Raw genomic sequence first — 20,576 nt, 5'->3', positions numbered from 1 at the left:
GACAAATTTCGAAGGACAGAAGTTTCTATTTCTCCACCCTTTAAGCGAACCATCATCTTGTTAATTGCCGCGCATTCGCCTTCTTTCACTGCATCCAAAACGTGCTGGACTAACTTAAACTTGTCTCTATGTATCTCAAATTGGAGGGGCAAGCTTCGTTTGTTGGTATGAAGTGCTAAAATTTCAGCATGCCATAAAACTTATCACGAAAACTTAGTGTGACAGCGCACAAAAAAGGAAAGTGCTGACAAAGGATGGGGAAGAGCGACACAAACTTTCACGCCATTAGGATTTTGTAATTCAAGAAAATAACGCTAAATTCTATAAAGTGGTGGCACTTTAATCTTGGTTACGTTGGACATTTGGAGAATACCATTTTATTTAAGGGATCAGTAGGGTAATATTTTAAAATTTTTTTGTTTTGCATTTTCTGCTCTCTTATGCCCTTAGAATTAATTTAGTAATCCACTTCACCATTGGAAAGTTTCAAAAATGGCGAAAAAATAATAATACCGTTCGACGTTCGGAGCACTCGGAGTGCACACCTCACACTTTAATCGCGTTTTTCTCAAAAACTCCTTTTTTAAATTGGCGGACATAATTCCGGGCCAACTACTCAACGATTTGTTTATTTTCTTTTAAATGTTCACAAAATGCCTGGCTATTGTCTCTACTATATTCATAATTTTTTATATTTTATTGACAATGCTATGACAAAATTTATGTAAAAGTACATGGGGAAAATTAAAAAAAAAAATGTTAATTACTTTTTATTTATCAAAAATTTTTCATGATTCTAGTAGAGACGATAACCATTCATGTACTTTTTAAGAATAAATAAGGTTTTTGTGTTTAAGATGATCCAAATATGAAAACTCGTGTCCGCCAGTGAAAAAACGCATCTCATTCACCCAGCCATTTTTCCGACAGATGTCTTCAAAAGATTCCGAAAAAATTTGTTCATATACTCCACGATATACCTCATGATATGTGAAAAAAGTTCTATTGTAGAATAAAAATTTCTACGAAAAAAAATCCCGGATTACCCTACCAACAAGTTAATATGATATATTGATTATTATTTTTTTCTGAAATATAAACCAACGTTTCTCTTACTTTTTTTTCAAAGCAAAGATTAGATTCTTTTGAGCACAAAGTAGAGTTTCCTAAACTCTTCGAAAGCTATTCAAATTCCTTAAATCTCGGTAATAGGGGCCATACACGACACACATGTGCGTTCGATCTGTGTGAACTCGTTTCGACCCTATTCGACACACAAATCCATTTTGCGTTCGTCCTTCACACAGTGAACATGTGCCACAGGCAAGCGGAACATTTTTTGGAATTGATTTCTAATGTAACACTTTTATCTATTTCTTTGTTCTTTCGTTAATAAGTTATTCCAACTTTTATTTTTCTCAATTTATTTTTATAAATATCACTTTTCGTTTGCCAAGTTGCTACTTAATTTTTTATAAGATCAATAAATTCTGATACGAAATCTTTATTAATGGGGTATCCTGCTTTAGAAGCTTCAAGCTCGATAGAAAATAGAAATTGCGACCTGCATCCTGCCCGCCGTCCAAAATTGCACATGCGAGATGCATCGGGCAATCGCTTTCCAAAGGCAGAATATCAAAGATTTCGTATCCAAAAAATTTGTGAAAAATGTTCAAATATATAACTATAAATCCTAGAAATTTCACTTGAATCAGTTATTCCTTTCCCTCCCAAAAAAAACTTCAAAAAAATCGATTTTTTGAAGCCTCTAAAGCAGGCTCCCCCCATCATTGTTCGTCCGCGATCTTCACTGTTCGGCGACACGAGAGAAATGTGATTTTGTGCACACACAACGCCATTCACGACACACATGTGCGCACAAGCCCATACACGAGTAAACCGCATGCGCACACATACCGATCGCACGCACTTGTGTGTCGTGTATGTTCACTTTAACTCAAAAGTAGTTTTCTTATTTCCAAAACTAAACTAATAGCACTTTCCTTCTGCTTCATCGTCTCGTGTAGCGCAGCTTTTTTGACATGTAACAAATAGTGCCCTTTGTTGCATGAAATGGCAGATTCCGAGCGCGCGTTAAAGCTTAACTTCTCTTTTATGTGCGTCAGTATGCTTGTAAGTGTAACCGCACGCACACATCCCACATACATGTGGACGCTCTCCTGACATGCTTGTCATTTCATCTTAAAGAACTTGAACCCGAATAATCTCGCAATTCACACGCTGGCGAGCAAATTATAAGTGAAACTTTTGTTTCAAAAAGATAGGGCAGAGAGAGAGAAAGTTAGAAAGGTCGCATGGGGAACATGAATGAGTGAAAACAGCAGAGATTGTCACTTCAGTTAAACTTATCAGGGACCTTATCCTTAATGCTAATAAGTAAATGTTCCGCGCTGACCGAAGTTGTTGCCACTCTATTACCCCTCGAGCACCTAGGCCCTTAAAGGTGTCTCAATTTATTGGCTCGCGAACAGCGCCGTTATGTTGTGAAAACTTTGTACAACAATCGATAGTTGTTTACAGCTATGTTGCCTTGTTTTTTGTGGCTGCTGCTGCTGCTGCTGATGTTATTGCTGTTGACCCAAGAGTACAGAGCTTTTCCTACACTTGGTATTGTTTTGGGTGCATTTGCTTGATTAGAAGGCAAATGTAGCTTGAAGTGATAGTTGCAAAACTATTACTTGCTACTTTTTACGAATTTATATAATACATATATTTGGAAAGCGCTTACTTCCTGAAAAGGTTACGTCAAAATAGTTTGGTATAAAAAATGATGACACTTTCCCAGAAAACTGATAGTCCGGCTAATAAATTAAAGCCTACTTTTAGGAGTAGGCACATTTTTAATACAATTTTGTGAAGATCGCAATAAATCAAAATTTTTATTCTGGCGAAAAAGGGTGCTTCGTTAATACTAAAAATTGCCAATATCCGGATTAACATAATGAGTTGCATTGCTATATGTGACTGTCCATGACCACTCTGGTTACTTAACGTTCACACTTCCATATGTGCGAACACTTACACACAGCACCCATTTCCTTAGCCCCTTGGTGTAGATACAAGTGTGCAGGTACAAATAACCGGAAATTACCATATTAACTGTGCTTCCTGCAGAATTAATTAGACTTCCGTTGAGTACCAAAGGAAAAGGCAACAACACCTATAACACATGGTTATTGAGCCAGTCGAATGTCGAGCCACTCAGCCGACAGTCGCGTGGGGGCAACTTAAGCATGAATGAGCCAAATGAAAGGCCTACAAAAGTGGGCAAAAAGCGTTGACCAGAATTGTGTGTTGTAAGCAGGTGAATGTGTTTAATTTTTGCTTTGGAAATGAAGAGCAGCCACTAATATGCCCTTTACCATTTCTCCAGGGGGGAAAATGTGCGAAGATTTCAGTAGGCAGCAGTAAGCGACAAACAATACTTGACCAGTTCGTATGTGTGCATATTTTTGTGTGCTCTGCTTTATGTGTCATGTGTTAGAAATGATGTGACTTTTTGCTGTCATCATTATTCATTGTGCACTGTGTGGAGCTATGAATACGAAAGAATCGGGGAATTAAACGCGAGTGATCCGGAAAGTCTGATTTTCTGGTGAACATGTGTGAGATGACCGTCGACATCGCTACTGTCTCCATGCTAATTCTTACAGTATATACAGGGTTTGTTCGGAAAGTAATAGGACTGATTTTCTGCCACCGCGACTGCAACGAATGAGCTGCTGGTCAGTTGTCTCCGAGCACCCGGAGAGTCAGGCCAAACATTTTCGGCCGACGTGTTTCTGTGAGTGGTGCAAGCTGAAAATGCAGTGTTCGTTAGAGCAGAGGTACGGGTTAAATCCTGTGTGAAACTCGGTAAATTTGCGACAGAGACGTTTGATGTGATCAAGCAGGATTACCCAGATGTTATTTTAGCAAGAAGTGGAGTATTTCAGTGGCACCAGGCCTTTCTGGAGGGCCGAGAAGAGGTCACTGATGAAGACTGATGAATTTGTTTCTCCTTGACAAACCGTCAACGCCTAGTTTTACATGCAGGTCCTCAAGAGACTCAAACGAGGGATCAATCGGGTCAATTGTAAAGATTGGTTAGATAAATAGTTTTAAATCACTCAGTCCTAATACTTTCCGTACGAGCCTGCTGGTGTTCGTCTGCACTGGAACTCTTTTTTTCTTTGCTTATTTGTGTACCTTTTTGTAAAAATAGAGGGTGTCTAAAATTCGTTGTTCTTTTATACGAACTTCATTAAAAGTTTTGATGTTAAGTCCTGAACATCGGACCATTCAAAATGTATCAAAAAAAATAAAAAAGTTTTCGATTTTTGTTTTGCCTAAAACTTTATCATTTTACATTTTTAAATAGACTCCGTAGTTTTGCAGCAAATTCAACCACTCCCGACCCCAGATCACCAGTAAATAGTTTTTATTTTCATTTTGTTACTTGATCTATCCTTTCCAATTAGCTTCAACTTATTACGAATTTGTTTCAATTTAAAGGACTTCTGCTCTAGTCTACATATATTGCGTGTAAAATTACATAACCTACAACTACTAATAATATGTATTTCTGTCCAATTCGTTGTAGGTTTGGCAATTGATGTCATTGTGATGACGCAATGGATTGCGGCCTTAAGTGGGCGCTCTTCAGTACCAAAACAACACTCGCACTCATTATTGAGGCTGCAGATAAAGCGGCAGCAGCTGCCGAAGCAGAAGCGCCAACGTCAGCAGCAACAGTGGCTTTTACGGCTGCAGCTTCAGAAAAATCACCAACAACTCCAAATAGAATACGAGAAAGACCAAACATTTCCAGAATCCGCCATTGGCCCATTTTTTATACCCGAAAAGTAGGCACATTTGACGCCGCCAAAGGCTACGCCGCAGTTCGTCTCTATAGCACCGTAGGTGGAGTCACAAGCGACGCTGTGGGGTCACGACGTTACAGCCGCGAATGTGCCATCAGATTCAACACTAGCTTGTTTCGCAGAAGCAGGCGAATATAACATAACCTCCCTGCTGCCAACAGCGACGGCATCAAGTCGCCCAAAGTAGAAGCAGGTGAAATAGAAACTAAGGAAAAACAATAACAGAAAACGGGTACAACGACAAATGCTGTTTTAGGAGAACAAACGGAATAAAAACCTAAGATAATGAAACATTGTAAGTACATAGCCGCTATTGTAGATGTGGGAGAGGGCGAACTCATTCAAGGGGAAGAATTGATGATTCTATTTTTTTCGTTCCTTTTCATGTTCTGATTACCAAATTTGTTAGTTTGTTGTGCAATTGTTCGCCTTGAGTAAGATGGAATGATGAAGGTGGTGCCAATGACATAACCTCTTATTTTGGTAGTTCATTGCTTATAAATTTAGTAAATAAGGAGATGCTTTTTGTTTTGCTTTTTGGAATTTGAGAAAGGTTTATCTAATCTCTATAAATATTACAGTTTTTGCATAAAATGAAATGAGGGCATCATTCAAAAAGGGACCAATCAAATTAAGCAAAATGATGGCAAGCAAAGATCTATTGATTGCAAATTAATTACTCCTTCATGGTTCTGGATAGAAACAGTTATTAACTGTTATTTTTTATTTCAACTTTGTGACTGATTATTAACTCTTGTGCTTTGTTAATTGCAGCAAATATTTTTATAAACAAAAATATGATGGAATACGGCTAAAGAGAATCCGATGGATTAAACGCCGAAATCAAAAGAAAAGTGAAGAAAATTCCACAAAAGTATAAAGAATAAAAAACAAATAAATATACATAAAACCATAAATATAAAAAAGTATAACTAACCGAACTATTCTTTTATCTTGCGCGAATTCAATTTAATTTCTGTCTCAAATTGATTCGCAACCTTACCGCGTCTCGTCTTGACTTAAATCAATCCGACTGTATCAATTTGACTCTACTTGAGCGCAAACCACTGAACTTAAATCATTAAATACCACGAACGTTGCTCGCACTTTGTCGACTAGTTCGGTCATAGTGTTGCTACAGCCATAGGGACGCCGCAAACCTGGCGTTTACGCATAAAATTGAACAAAATAAATTCCCCAACGCAGCTGACGTTTAGGTGCGAATTGTGTCAATCAGGGCACAATTGTTCATTTGTGCAGTGGCCATGGAGCCTCCTGGCGGGTTACCGCCGGACCGCGACAGACAACTAGTGCTGCGTCCCCAGCAGCAGGAGCAACAACTGGTACCGTTGGTACCGCAAGTCAAGCCGACCCTAGCACTGAATCTTTACTCCAAGGACCAGGCCGTGTCCTCAACTATTGCCACAACGCTGACTGCAGATGCCTCTACAGAGAATGCCGCTGCCTCATCTACCACATCGATCCGCACCACCAATGCACTTGTGCTTGCGTCCGCGAGTAACGTTGTTAGTGTAATCGCTGCAGGCAACAGTAGCACGGCGACGGCTACAAGTACCAGCCCCGCACTGGCGTTTGCAGCCATAGCGATATCGGGTACTACGCAGGCGGCCACCGCGTTCAGTGGAAGCGCGGTGGGTGTGCAGCACACGCCACATCATCAACACCCGCCTCATCATCATCCACCCCATCCTACGCATCAGATGCATCATCAGCCCCACCATCAGCCACAGGCGTACGGTGCGCATAACTCGTCGGCAACCTCGTCCCTGTTTGGCGGTATCTCGGCCAGCAGCAGCAGCAGCAGCACTTCGGTTGGTGGGCAGCAACAAACCATCGAGAAGTTGGCGCGACCCATGGCTTTCGATAAGGTGAGTGGAAAACATTATTGTAATGATAACTGTTTATGGCATTTTAAATATAAAGAACAAATATATGTATTTATTGCATCGAATTGAATGTTGAGGATCTGAACGAAAGCCTCATATAAAATATATTCACATCAGAAGTGCATTTATGTGAGCAGCGTTAGTTTTTGTTCTTTTTGAAGAAGCGACACGAACATACTTGGATAACGCCATCCTTGTCTTTTCCATCTACATTGCCATCGCTGGACTTCTTTTTCGGGTGATGTATGGGGCAAAATAATTCCATTTCATCATTTCCTTCCTCTTCGGCATTTAACAGTAGATCTAAAGCATTCTCGATAAAGTTGATAGGTTGGTTAGAACTCGCTAAGCTGTATGGGGGCAGCAAGTAGGGACGCGAGACTAAAGCCGTATTGGTAGAGCCTCCCATTAGGGTAGTTGGAGCGATGAACGATCCTGGGTTGCGTAAAAGGTTTAGTTGGGGTTCAAATGGGTTGTACAGGTAATCCATAGCACCTGCCTCTTCAGCACCATCCACAATTGGGCCAATGCTTATGACAGATGTTGTTGGATTGCCGCTTACAGCGAGTTGTGCACCCTGCGCATGCATTGGAATACCATCTGGAAAGAATTGATTCGAGATGGTTTTAATAAATGTAATATTAGTTGCAGGAGAACATAAATTAAGCATCCCTGAGGCTTTAGAGCAAAACCTACTGCTCATAAGAAGTTTCTGATAATGTTTCAGCTATAATTATATATGGGATATCAGAAACTAAGAGTTGATGTTACATAACTTTAAACACAGACTATTTCTATTTTGTATTTTCATGAGGAAATTACAAAAATAAAATCTCTTTCGTTTCCTCTTGATTATACGTGGATTAGAGCTTTAGGAGCGCCCTGACTTTAACTGATGCTTCTATCCCTTTGTTTATTGCAATTCCTTTTAGGTACTTATATATTGCCGATTAAAACTGGTCAATACTTAAGTTTATGAAAACTAATTTGATCTACGTATCTTCCGAATTATTTTTTGAGGAATGAAAATAAAAAGATTTCTCAAAATTGAGTCGGATTGGTATTGTTCTGCTAAATATTGTGTTACAGGGTGATACTGAATGGTCCATGAAAGGAACATGGAAATTGATTTAATTGATTTCCTCACCGACTCCCATTTTATAAAGCATCATATTTGCGAACTTGAGAAAGCTTTCCATCGGCAGCATTTTCCCGTTGGAATGTTTATCGAATTGCCCTTGCTGTTGGTGTGGTGTTGCCAATGCGGTCGCTTGCTGTACATTGTGTGTGTCTCCAACCGCCACTGATTTGTCGTTTTCGTGCTTCTTTCGTTGTTGTAGTCCCTCTGATTCCTCCTGCAATTTGTTCGGCGCTCCTATGCTTTCGACCGACTTCTGCGAATGCGACAATAACGAAGGAAATGAATTCCTGTTTTCCAACGGTTGTTCTTGTAGTTTTTGCGGCTGCAATTGTTGACTGTGTTGTTGTAGAGTATTGGTGGAATGACTTTTGCCGGCGATAAGCTCATCATTGTTACTTTTAATATGGTCGTTGTTGTTGTTAATGCTATTGTGCTCCCCAATTGTGAGCGTCACATGGTCATTGTTCCGCCTGTGGTTGTCGACCGTTTTGTACTCGCCTCTGCTGTCATTATCATTGTTATCACTGCGCTTTTTGTTCTTGGCCACATCAACTCCTTTGTTTCCATTCAACTCACTAATCCCGTTATTGTTGCTGTGCTTAATAGCCAGAACGTCGGCACCTATGTCGGAGGTGTAAGAAGTTAGTTTTGGACCATGCTGATTGTTTAACTTGGACTCCTTGCTAATCTCGGCCAAGTGCTTGAGGTTACTGCCGACGTTTCGTAAGTTTGGTTGATGCAATGCATAAGAGTTGATGCCGTGCTGCATGCCCATTATCGGTTGGAAGCCATTGTCAATGATGAGTACTTCTGCGGGGCCTTCGCCGGAAGCGAATTCAGCCTCGCGCTGCATGTCTTCGAAAATGCGTGAGCCGATGCCTCGTTTAGCTAGCAGATGCGATAGAGCAGTCATGTGCACATCGTGGCTGGCGATGCTGCCATCTTTGGGCTTGCTGGTATTGTGAGCGGTCCTCTTCGTCTTTTCGGCGTCGGACTTGTGGCTGAGTGAAGCAAAGGCTAAATAAAATTTAGGAAATACAAAACGTGTTCGCATTTTAATAAAAAGCAGTTGACACCAAGAATTCCCAGAGCGAGTGAGTACCTTGATCGATGGCGTGCTCAACAGCGGCCACAGCTTTCTTGGCCCAGGTGTGCTCATTGTGGCTTTTTATGCCTTCTCGATTGTCTAGGGTAGTCGTGGAATGTCCGCTAAAATGCACGTCGGTTGAAGTGTTGTGTATATCCGACAGAAGGTCACTGGAGAGCTTGGTTTTGTTTTGGGAGACGCTAGAGCCGCGCTTGATGCGGCGCAGCGCCTCCGTTTGCTGAAATGTAACTGCGACCAGGGTCAGACCTGTAAATCTTCTGGGGTTAATTACAAAGGCAACCACGAAATACTTACCAAAGCACACGCTGAAGATGAGCAATAAACTGGTGTTGCGCATTTTGCGTTGAATATACATATGCAGTTCCGTTGGTTTGTTGTAAGCTGACGGATTATAGTTTCTAAAAATATGCCTTATTGGCTTGAAAAATATATGTATGTAATATTTGAAATTGATGAGGAATTTTTAGCTTTGCTTTTTAAAGCAAGGAACACAAATTTAAAAGTAGAAAAACAAGTGCTTAAACAGTAGAGTATGTCAGAGGCTACAACGTTTCATGTGTACACCGGTCTTTCGGAAGATAACGGTTCGTGAACATTGACAGGATCTAAGTACAACGATGATAGAGCCGGGGTAATCAGAGAAATCACTGAGTTCCATATACGAATGACCAACTTGGTATATCCTGATGAATGAGGACGATGCATCTTTAGATTTCAAATTGGGAGAAGTCTATTTCTGTTGTTATTCTGTAGTTAAAGTTTAATTTTAGCCTACGGCACATGGATTAGGAGCTTCCATATTACACACCGGACTGTTTACATATAACATAGGATACAAATGTAGCTCTAAGTAATTTTTTCTTGTCCGCATGCCGTTAGGTAGTTTCTGCTAACGTTTCGGAGTATTAGAAACCCATTAGAGCTCATCAATTTTCATACAGTTTTCTTCGCCCTTTAACTTGCGTCCCATTATCGCATAATTTGCAGACTGTGTTTGGCATACACACGAACAACTTCAAGAAAGAGCGCGTGTGCGTATTCGAGAACTCGCTTGAGTAGCGTTCATTCACTCTGCGTTGACCTTGCACTCATACGACACCCCAAGTGGTACAAATATAATTTATATAAACTGGATTTCGCAGCTGACATTGATGCCGTTGACGTTGACAGCTGATTGAAAAAAATTTAGTTGAGCCTTCAAACCTTACCATAAAGAGAAAACAACTACACCGATAATGAAATAAAGCAATTACAACTAAACAAAGCCAAATTGGTGCAGCAAAAGCCCGCAGCCATCATTGTAGGGCTTGCATAATTCTCGCCCCTGCGGCACTGCCTGTGGCCTGCTGTGTCCTTCAAACTTAATTAATTTGATTTTAAGCACCGTTATGCACCGAGAAATGCATCAACATTTTTGCCGCAATCTGAAATGTTTTCTAAACACACACGACCACGCATGGCGGCGTGCATCATTGTGTGCCACTTGAATCCATCGAAAAGTTCTCAAGGATTCGAGTGGATTCATTCAAATTGACTGATTTAGGCGCATAATTTCATGACAGTCGCCCATAACCAAGTGTCATAGGGGCCAGAGTCTCAACTATTGCTGGTGAATGAGTAATCTGTTAGAGAAGACAGATGTCACATTATCGTTTCCAGCTCAACTTTTATTAGTGTTTGCATAAACACATATGCCCATAATAACCACTTTTCTTTAACATTATAGATGGAGGCACTGGTGCGCACTATGCAGAATGATGAAAAACCCGTGCCAGTGCGAGTGCAGAAGACCTTTCTCAGCAATATTCCATCGGCGTTCATGGGTAGGTTTGCCACTTTCAACATTTGCCCGTGAGATTCATGACAGGTTTTTGCTTTAGGCTATGATTTGATAGAGTGGATGATGGACCGCTTGATGATTGAGGAGTCCGAGGCATTGAGCATCGCCAACCAACTTTGTTTGCATGGCTATTTTTTTCCCGTCAATGACACCAAAACACTAGCCGTGAAGGATGATTCCTCGCTGTATCGCTTTCAGACGCCATACTACTGGCCATGGCAGCACAAACCTCCCGACAATGTGGAGTACGCCATTTACCTGGCGAAGCGTTCGTTGCGCAATAAGCAACGTCATGCCTTGGAAGAGTATGAGACTGAAGCATTGGCATCGCTACATAAGAGCTTGAAAGGTAAGTGGGATTTCATCACTATGCAAGCCGAGGAGCAGGTACGGTTGGCGAAGGAACGTAAGAAGGGTGATAAGATCGTCGTTGACTCACAAGTAAGAATCTAAATTTATATGAAATTATTAGCTTTGTTTAACTGAAATTTGGTCAAGCAGGAGCGCGCCTATTGGCGTGTACACCGTCCACCGCCCGGCCAGTTCACACCTCTGGAGCCATGCCCCATACCTTCGCGTGATCGTCAAGGCTTCAAGCCTAATAAGAAGAAAACGGTTGATGATGTGCAACGCGAGGTGGAATATCTACGCAAGTCGTTGAATCGCACACGCATGAAGATGTCACAAGCTTGCGAATCACTTGTGGCATATTCAGAGACGTTTGCCGAGTATGACTTCTTCTTGCAGCCGGTACTGCCCTCAAATCCTTGGGTGACCGAAGATGTCACATTTTGGCAGCTGAACAATAGTTTTGTGGATACACCCACAGAGAAGCGAGTTAAGCGTTGGGCTATCTCAGTAGAAGAGTTGGTTTCCGATCCAACAGGCCTGCAGGAGTTCACAAGCTTTTTGGAGAAAGAGTACTCTCACGAAAACATCCGTTTCTGGATCGCAGTGAATCGATTACGGCGCTCGGCTCACTCTCAGGTGCCGCGTAAAGTTAAAGAAATTTATGAGTAAGATCGGCTATTCCATATTTATAATTTGACATTAAAATTTGGTCTCGTTTCTTACGTATAGAGAGTTTCTGAAACCAGGCGCGCCATGCGAAATCAATATTGATGGTAAAACTATGGAGAGTGTGCTGAAGGGTCTAAAAAATCCATCACGTTTCACATTTGATTCCGCCTCGGAACATATTTACACGCTGCTATTAAAGAAGGACTGCTACCCACGTTTCATACGATCCGATCACTACAAGCGTCTACTGGAGGCAGGCGTACCCCCATCACACAAGAAACGCTTCTTTAACTTCGGTGGTGTGGGAGGTGCCAAGAAAAAGATGACAGCCGCACTCTCCAGTCAACCCAATCTTGGTGACGGCACAACTGCGAAGAATATCGGCGGTGCGAGCGGCTCGATGATGACAGCACCACCTCCAGGGAACTTGGCGCGACGACGGGGCAGCGACCGCAGCCTTACCGGCTCCGCTCACGAGCTGGCTGTGATTGGCGTAAATAAGGACATAACCTCAAAAGTGCCACACTCGCACTCACAAAGTAATTTGAGTGAGATGCCATACAGGTGAGTTGGCTGGGAGATCTCAAGGCTCACGAAATCTTTTGCTAGTTCCACGCAAAAGCTTCAGTTGACATGACTCTTGAGACAAATATGCAATATTCATAGATGTAGCTTTTTCTGCAATTTTAAGTACATACGTTTATAATTATAATTTCCATTAAAATTTTTATGAATTGTTTTGCTAGATTATGTAACTAAAATTTAACGCTAAATAATTATCTAATAAAGCATAAACATAATAAATCTTTAAGTAGCTTAAAACACTATTTAATTGGTTAAACATTTAAATTCAAATTCTCAATCTAATTATCTTTTTCGCATATTTTCATACACAAATTTTTGTTCGAAACACAAATCAAATGCAATCGCCATATGCGCACTCAAAAAAAAAAATATTACTTAAAATACTGGGCAATCCACATTACAATGTTAATGTCAAATATGAATTGGATCTCGAAGCAGTGAGTCCATATATAGAGGAGATATGCCACAACTCCAGGTCACAGATGTCGCTGTTCAAAATTCATCACTCGGATATCGCGAGAGCAGCTCACGTTCGCTTCAGTAAGCCGTTATTTGCTCTTTAACCCAACCAGCATCTCTGATCAACTCTCAACTATCTATCCACTGCTTCAAAACTGATGTTGCTGTTGCTCTACAATTTACCAAACTACAATTGTTGTCAAACTTGGCGTGTTGTATTAACCATATACCTGATAGGGGGTCTACTTTGGACCCTCCATCGCCACTCATCACCTCTATATCGCACATACTTTCTACTAACTTCATTTTTAGTTGCTCGTTTTAATGAATATCTTGCTCCGATCCATTACTCATACACTTCAGTGTTGTGTTTTTGTTCAATTATACTTTATTGATTATTATATAACGTCTCCCCAAGCCGTCGAATCCGTACTAATTTTCTTACTTGATGAAATCACCCATATTTTTCATCTTTGAAATATATAATTGATTTATTTTTTATTAAATTTGTTGTAATTTGGTTGCTATGCTAAATTTTTGAATACTACTTCCGCACTGTTGTAAATATGTGTGTTTGTTTGCTATGGAAATGATAAAACTTGTAAAGACCTAATAAAGCCATTGTGTGCAAGCATTTTCAAGTAACTTTTCGTTAAATGATTACTAAAATTGTATAGGGAGACGACCAAGTCGAAGCCTGCTCGCTTGGAGACCACGGTGGAGTCTTCCAGTAGCGCAGTGTGCCCATGGGATGTGCCTGATGAGCCTCCTGACACACAGGCACCCACGCCACACCAAAAGTCTCAAATTAAATTGTCCATATGTCCCTGGGAGCAGGAAAGCGACCCAGCGCCAAACGCAGCTAATATTGCAAAGTCAGCCACACACCGTCTCACCAGGTATAAAATTCAATAAATAGTTATCCAAACCAGAACATTAATTATCTGATTTTTTTCTAGCACATCTTCGGACAACACTGATGTAACGGATCGCATCCAACGCAATTTGGGTATAAGACATCAGAACACCGTAGACAGCGGCGAGGCAAGTAAACGCCTTGTTCCAAACTTCACCGAACAACGCAGAGCTTCAATGTCCTTCACACAGTCGTAAGTGCCATTTTCGTAATATTTTCGGCACTATTTATATATGTATAGCATATAATTTTATACATCTTGCAGGCGTCTTTCGGAATATCAATTCGGTCAGACATCTGCTTCAGCGAAAACTTCTTCTAGCCCATCGCCAACAGTGGGTAGCCAAAGTGTTGTGGACACTACGCTTTCCACACCTCCGCCACCGCTCTTCACTCAAAGTATTGCGACCATGGCCGCAGTAACGGCAATTAATAGCTCATCGACGATTGTGACGAAGGATCCTCCATCCTCTTCGGATGCAGAGATAGAGGAGGAGCTGAATAAGCTAACTGTATCGCAGAGGAACAGTGAATCTTCAGCATCCGAAATGTGTGCGCTGCCACCACCTACTCCGACACCACCGCCCATTACTAAAGTGACACCCCCTCCTCCGGACGAAAATATTTGCTCCTACTATCATCCAGTTGAGGTAATATCTTGTGAGAGTTCTCAAAGCGATCATTTGTGCGGCGCAGATAGAAGTGGTGGAAGCGGCAATAGCGATAATGGTAGCATTGTTATATCCGAGACAGATGTAGAGGTAGCTGTGCAAGAAGTACAAATAGAGCTAATTGAAAGCTATGACTTTCAGGAAGGAAAAAGTCCGCAGCTCAGCACACCCTCCATACAGATTGAAGAGGACTTAGAAGTTTTGCCAATTGAGGATCCAGTTGCAGGTGAGTTAATTATGTAAAACTTTCAATAAAAAGCCACAATCGTAATGTTTACAGAGCCGACGCCGGCTGAAGGTGATGTTATCGAGGCTGTAGCTCAAAGAACGCCCACAACCAGCCGAGGTAATTCGCGGCCGGAAACGCCAGAAATGGAACAGAAGCTGCTACCAGCTGCCACCATGCCGGACATTTTGCATTCGAAGCAACTGCATGAGTCCACATCTTCGGGCGCGTTATTAGTTACCGCTTCAGCGATACCGCCACCACCGCCACCCATCGGCCCAATGGAAGAGGAAGAGCAGCTACGCGTTGAGGAAGAAATAGCAGCAGCACAAGAGACGCAGGATGAACTTTCACCGACTACAGACGAGTATCAAGAGGGTCTACAATTCGATACCGATGACAAGGAAGACTACGAATATGACATCATCGACACTGACACCCAAGCCGGTTATATACCTCCAGCACCGACGCCGGCGCCATCCATGGCACCACTTGCCGAAATGGATATTGACACCGTAGACGATGAGCCATGCGACGAAATGTGCTCTATGCAGGAGGTGGCGGAAATACCAACAACACCAACGCCAACTGTCAACATGTACGAAGTGTCGCCGACCATCATTGAGAGTGTAATACCAATAGTCACTGAAGAGGTGAAAAAGCGACGAAAGAAGCGCAGTGCCGAAGGCAAAAAGATACTATCCGTGGATGAAAAGGAGCAAAAGGCGAGTACATCGGCCGGTGGAGCTACAGATGTTGTCAGCGGAGCGAAGTCGGAGACTGACCGCAATGCGGTGTGCCCCTGGGAGGATGAGTAAGTGTAGTCGATGAGACATCTTTATAATGGCTTACTAACCATTATTTCGCTATTTCATATTTCAGAAATGTTACAACCAGTGACGGCACTTTCGTGAAGACATACGCCACGCTCGGGTATTTATGAATAAAGCAGAACCTTTTCAAGTCTGTGGTCAACAAAATACTGAAGAAAAAGAAAAATCAAAAGAAATGACAGTTTTGCAATGCAACCCTAAACACATACACAGAAACTTACACGTAATCGTTCATAGACAGCAAACATACACACTTCTGCGCTAGAATGAGCACTGATGGGATTGATCTCTCCTTTGAAGTGCTTTGTTTATGCAAAACACTGAATTTGTTAACATGATTTAGTTTCCAATTTACACAGCAGTAGAGTTGCTCTCAGCCTGCCGAATTATAGCACAAACAAACACGGGCCACATTCACTAAGCCGTCACTAAAGAATAGAATAATTAAATTTATCTGCTATTAGCAATTACTAATAAGACATATATACATATACACCAATTACCTATACATTTACAACTTACACACACATACACACTTATACACTATTCAGGACTATTCCAGAAGAAGAAGAAGGGCTGGGAAGATGATGATATGATGAATTGATTGCTTAAATGTTTAAGAAACTTCAAGAGAATTGTCTATTGCTGAAATAAGAATTATTTAAGTAATTCTCGAAGCCAACCAAGTGCAGAGAAGAGGAAATGTCAAAATTATTAGGAATTTGCGTTACGTAACTATTATTAGTACTTGGAAACTTAGCAATCGGTGCTTGGTAGAATGAGATCATATATTGGATTTTTCTTTGCTTTTGGCGCGGACTTCAAAAGTGATGTGCGGTGGTAGATAGCTACTGAATGTCACCACAACTAGTTCGTATAGACATTTAACAGGCAGAGATGATAAAAATAATTTAAGAAAAAGTAATGCAATAAAGTTCTAAGGAAACGAGGGGGCGAGATTTAGGTGGAAAAGTTGAGTGCTACAGCCGAACAGCGCACGGAGCCGAAGTGTGATGAATTAACTTCAACAAAGAGAAATTTCCAACCGAAAAACTATATTATTTTGAAAGAAGTATCAGGAAGAGAGAGATGCAAAGCGAGTTTAAGATTTGTCACATTGGCGCTTTGCTCCAACACTCTCCCACTTTAGGTAAATGTGAAGGAAAACAGTGCGACAATAAGCAAAATATAAGCGAAACACTACATACTAACAACTATGCAAATTCTAGTTGTAAGCATAATAATTCATTTTTTAATTATAATTTGACTTATTTTTAGCGAATTAAAACATATGAACTTATTTATGATCCTTAAATTAAATACCAAACGTTTATTTACTGTATAATATGCATATGTTAGGTAACATAACCTATAAAAAAATACTTTTAAGATAAATCTCTTTTTTTTTTTTTACAAATACAACTGTAGTCTTGAATTACGTTTATCATTTCCATTACTGAGCCAAAAGTTTGCTATTTAAACGAGAGTATGAGGTCGGCTGACCACAAATTTTCAATCCATGTAATTCTCAATTTCCTGACTAGTACACAAATATTTTTGAAAACTTTTGTAAGAACGCACACCTTTTGTAAAATGATGCTTTATGCGCTTATACCTCGCCTACACATTTATATGCACCCTCCGCATGCATGTGTGTGGGTGGGACAGCTCCAGCTGCAATATCTCGGCGTTCGTGCACACACAACTTTCGAGCCCCAAAATGTATGCAACGAAAGCGAGATACCAACAATGCGAGGCAACTACGGCAACACGGTGGAAGGCCACATAGGAGGCCAGTGCCTTCTTATGACAGACCGGAGCCAAGGCAATTAAAACGATCATTTTACGAGACGACAACCGCTTGGAAAATCAACAGCTGTTAGGGTCATTGAATATACTATTATTAATAAATATAATAAAAATATTGCATGAATATACTACTACGTTACTTAAAATGCACTAACTAAGCAAATGTATCGTTGTTCGATTGTTGGGAAAAACTACATATACATATTGGCAAATTTGGTGTTGCATTTATTCACAATATTCACTAATCAATCCTTACTAGTTGGCTCTTGCAGCCATTTACTTAGGTGTCTGACTTAATGTCATGAATGTTACACAAAATAATGTAAAATAAAACGAAAAAAAATCTATAAAAAAACAAAAACAAAGTAAAAAAAATATAAAATTTTTGAAAATTAGAAAAAAAAATTTTTGGTATAGCATTTAACCTACATACATATATATTTCCAGTATAAAATTTAACCACTTATAATGAAGGAGTTACTAACTGAATGTTGTGTGTTTAACTAAAAAAAAAATACAGAAAATATATGCTTACAAGCATTCTTAGAAATAAGTTTTACTAGTTAACGATAGAGGCAAGTTTTAAAAATATTTGTGTACGAAAGGCGAAAACACTGCGTAGATACCAAAAACCATTCAAGAGCTACTCGCAAACTTTCTAACACCAACAAAAAAAAATATTTTTTTTCTTGGACAGCTAATTTAAAGAGACGTATAAACATTTTTAATTATTAATTTGTTAAATTATGCAAACAAGCTGCCAAAAATTGTTGCAAGCTTTTCTAAGTTATTTAGTTTCATTTTCATTTAGCTTAAGTTTATCTGCTTCACGCATACAAATACAGTCAGTCACAAGTTTGTAGATCACTCCACACAACACACTCCGAAACTCACCTCACTCTCTCACGCACACTGAACTTCAGACTCTCAGAACTACTACCGATTCTCAATCAAAAAACGAGCTAAAGGAAACAAGTAACAATTGGTTGTTGGCTAGACAATTATCTCCCATTAAGCTCACTCGAGTATGTATTTTATTTACAATTACAATGTACTTAACTATATAAAAAGCTAATTATAAAAAAAATCAAAATTAGAAAAGAGTTGGCTAAATTTAAAGGCGATAACTTACTCACACACCTAAAGTGGCAAAATGCAAATATAAATGAAAAAAATCCACAACAAAAAATTATTTATAAAATAAGCAAGTTTTAACTGGAAAAAGAACTTAGAAAAAATTAACCACAACAAAGTAAATGTTGAACATTTCTAAAAATACAGAAAATAAATGAAACCACCGTTCAAAACCACTCACCAAATGAAGCGAAGCAAGAAACCTAAAGCAAAAACAAAACCAAAAATAAAATATATAAATAATAACTCAAGGGTAAAGTAAGAAAAAAAGGTCGCATGGATCCAGCAGAAAGGCAGAAGAGCAGAAATAGAATAAATTAGAAGAATTAGCTGTAGAAATAGGGATGAATGTAGGAAGTGTGGTTGGTTTAGATGCTCGTTAAGAACTCAACCCATTAAAATGCCAAATTATACATTTACAAAAACAAAACAAAAATGGAGATTGTTGAAAAAAGCAGAAAGAGCGAAGAGAGTAGAGCCCGGAGCAAAAAACGAGCGGAAAATATGGATCTATATACTTTACTAAAATATAAGCTAAATTAAATAATTGAAGGAGTAGGTGAATAAACAATACAACTAGATGCAGAGCACTTAAAAAAAATATGATTTTTGTTGTTCGAAATTATTGAAACAGCTGAAGAGTACCAGTACAGTTAGCATACTGCTACGTGATAAACAGAAAGTTATGTGCAAATGCATATATGCCCGAGTGCTAGGAAGTAAGATGGAAGGATAGAAAGAGAGATAAGGAACTATTAGTGAAGAAAGCAAAGGAGAGCCAAGCGAAGAAAACTGCTACGGTTAAGTTGCACTACGGTGTGCTTGGTGGCGCTTGGGAACTCGGAGCAAAATTAAAAATATTTAAATGAAATATTTTCGTTAGTGATAAGCATAAAGAATACAACTAATATTTATGATAGTACTAGTAATTGTTGTTATTGCGTATAATTAATAATTAGCCTTACAAACATGGTTATAAACATATATATTATTAAAGGTGTGGCAAAGCCCATGTAGCATTTAAAGCAGTAATACACAAATAAACAAAGTGAAAGTGAAAAAATTGACAGCAGCGAATAATTGAGTACTAACCACCCAACACAATGCGAAGGAAATATATGCAGCAGGAACAGAGATTAAAACGAACGTAAATTGAAATACAAATAGAAACAGAAAATAAAACAAAAACAGAATACAGCAACTGAATACAGAAATGATAAGCAAAAGAAATTGAAAGAAGACTCAAAACTCTAAATCTAAAAGCCAACAAAATCTCTTTTGAATTGTATTGGAATGTTTTTGCTTACATGAACACACACTATTTTAGCTTACCCACATATTTACACAAACAAATAATACTTTTTAAATCCTACAACTAAAAACTATCTATCTACTTAGTAAGCCAAATTTATGAAACAGAATTACGCATCAAACTCAATAGCAGAAGGACACTAAAAGAGAAACTTTGTCTATTTCCTAAGTCAAATGCGAAAGCAAAAACCGGACAAATAATGTACTCAATATTAAAAAAAACCAAAAACCTAAAGTTGAAAATTGACAAATATAATAGATACGTATAACTTCATAGGTAAAGGCAAATGCATACCCACACAATATGTACATATGTATATGTGCTGTGTGTAAAAACAGAAAATTAGAAAAACTTGCAAAGTAAATGCTTTGAGTAACAAACCAGCAGTAGCGTAATTAAAAATAATAATTTATATACATTTAGATTAGTTGGATCACCATGAAACTAGCTCATATTTACACGAACAAAACGCACATATACATATACATGTACACACACAAACAATAATTGAGACAACTTGAATGGGTCAAAGCAAAACGTATTAACTTAGCGCTATGAAGAAAACACAAAGCAGAACAAAAAATAACAATTGATTGATTAGAAAATATTAGTATTTAATTTATATAAATGTTGATTGATTGAAATAAGGCAAAATAATGCATAAAAATATATAAAACTGCAGCAAAAATACGGAAAACAAAAAAAGCAAGAAGAAATTATTACAAATTATTA

At 39.3% G+C, this 20,576-nt stretch overlaps 2 protein-coding genes across 7 annotated transcripts in view; one reads left to right on the top strand and one right to left on the bottom strand.

Annotated features, from left to right (window-relative positions):
- LOC108969555 overlaps nt 1–20,375 on the top strand; it is a 46,665-nt gene extending 26,290 nt beyond the window's left edge. For 2 of the 5 annotated variants that reach the window (XM_018934340.1, XM_018934341.1), the window contains exons 3-14: nt 4,604–5,178; nt 5,293–6,772; nt 10,766–10,862; nt 10,920–11,320; nt 11,381–11,895; nt 11,960–12,463; nt 12,920–13,024; nt 13,621–13,842; nt 13,903–14,052; nt 14,125–14,756; nt 14,811–15,570; nt 15,639–20,375. In XM_018934340.1, the coding sequence (XP_018789885.1) occupies nt 6,149–6,772; nt 10,766–10,862; nt 10,920–11,320; nt 11,381–11,895; nt 11,960–12,463; nt 12,920–13,024; nt 13,621–13,842; nt 13,903–14,052; nt 14,125–14,756; nt 14,811–15,570; nt 15,639–15,699 (4,071 nt within the window). In that variant the 5' untranslated portion in view covers nt 4,604–5,178; nt 5,293–6,148 and the 3' untranslated portion in view covers nt 15,700–20,375. The remainder of the gene's footprint in view (nt 1–4,603; nt 5,179–5,292; nt 6,773–10,765; nt 10,863–10,919; nt 11,321–11,380; nt 11,896–11,959; nt 12,464–12,919; nt 13,025–13,620; nt 13,843–13,902; nt 14,053–14,124; nt 14,757–14,810; nt 15,571–15,638) is intronic. The other 3 variants (XM_018934342.1, XM_018934343.1, XM_018934344.1) reach the window with 3 other exon arrangements.
- On the bottom strand, nt 6,814–9,494 carry LOC108969557. 2 transcript variants are annotated; one of them, XM_018934345.1, is made up of 4 exons: nt 9,334–9,394; nt 9,034–9,285; nt 7,938–8,948; nt 6,814–7,390 (listed from the first exon to the last, which is right to left on the bottom strand). In XM_018934345.1, exons 1-4 carry the CDS (start codon nt 9,392–9,394, stop codon nt 6,930–6,932), a joined length of 1,785 nt encoding a protein of 594 aa, XP_018789890.1. In that variant the 3' UTR covers nt 6,814–6,929. The 2 variants fall into 2 exon arrangements, with proteins under 2 accessions (XP_018789890.1, XP_018789891.1); XM_018934346.1 differs by having other exon boundaries at nt 6,930–7,390; nt 9,034–9,267; nt 9,334–9,494.
- Nucleotides 20,376–20,576: the final 201 nt, after the last annotated feature.

This window comes from Bactrocera latifrons, unplaced genomic scaffold, assembly GCF_001853355.1.
Source record: "Bactrocera latifrons isolate USDA-ARS-PBARC rearing strain unplaced genomic scaffold, ASM185335v1 scaffold_257, whole genome shotgun sequence".
In the NCBI taxonomy this organism is placed as follows: domain Eukaryota; kingdom Metazoa; phylum Arthropoda; class Insecta; order Diptera; family Tephritidae; genus Bactrocera; species Bactrocera latifrons.
The sequence above is the reverse complement of the archived record's forward strand: the minus strand, read 5'-3'. Positions and strand labels throughout refer to the sequence as shown.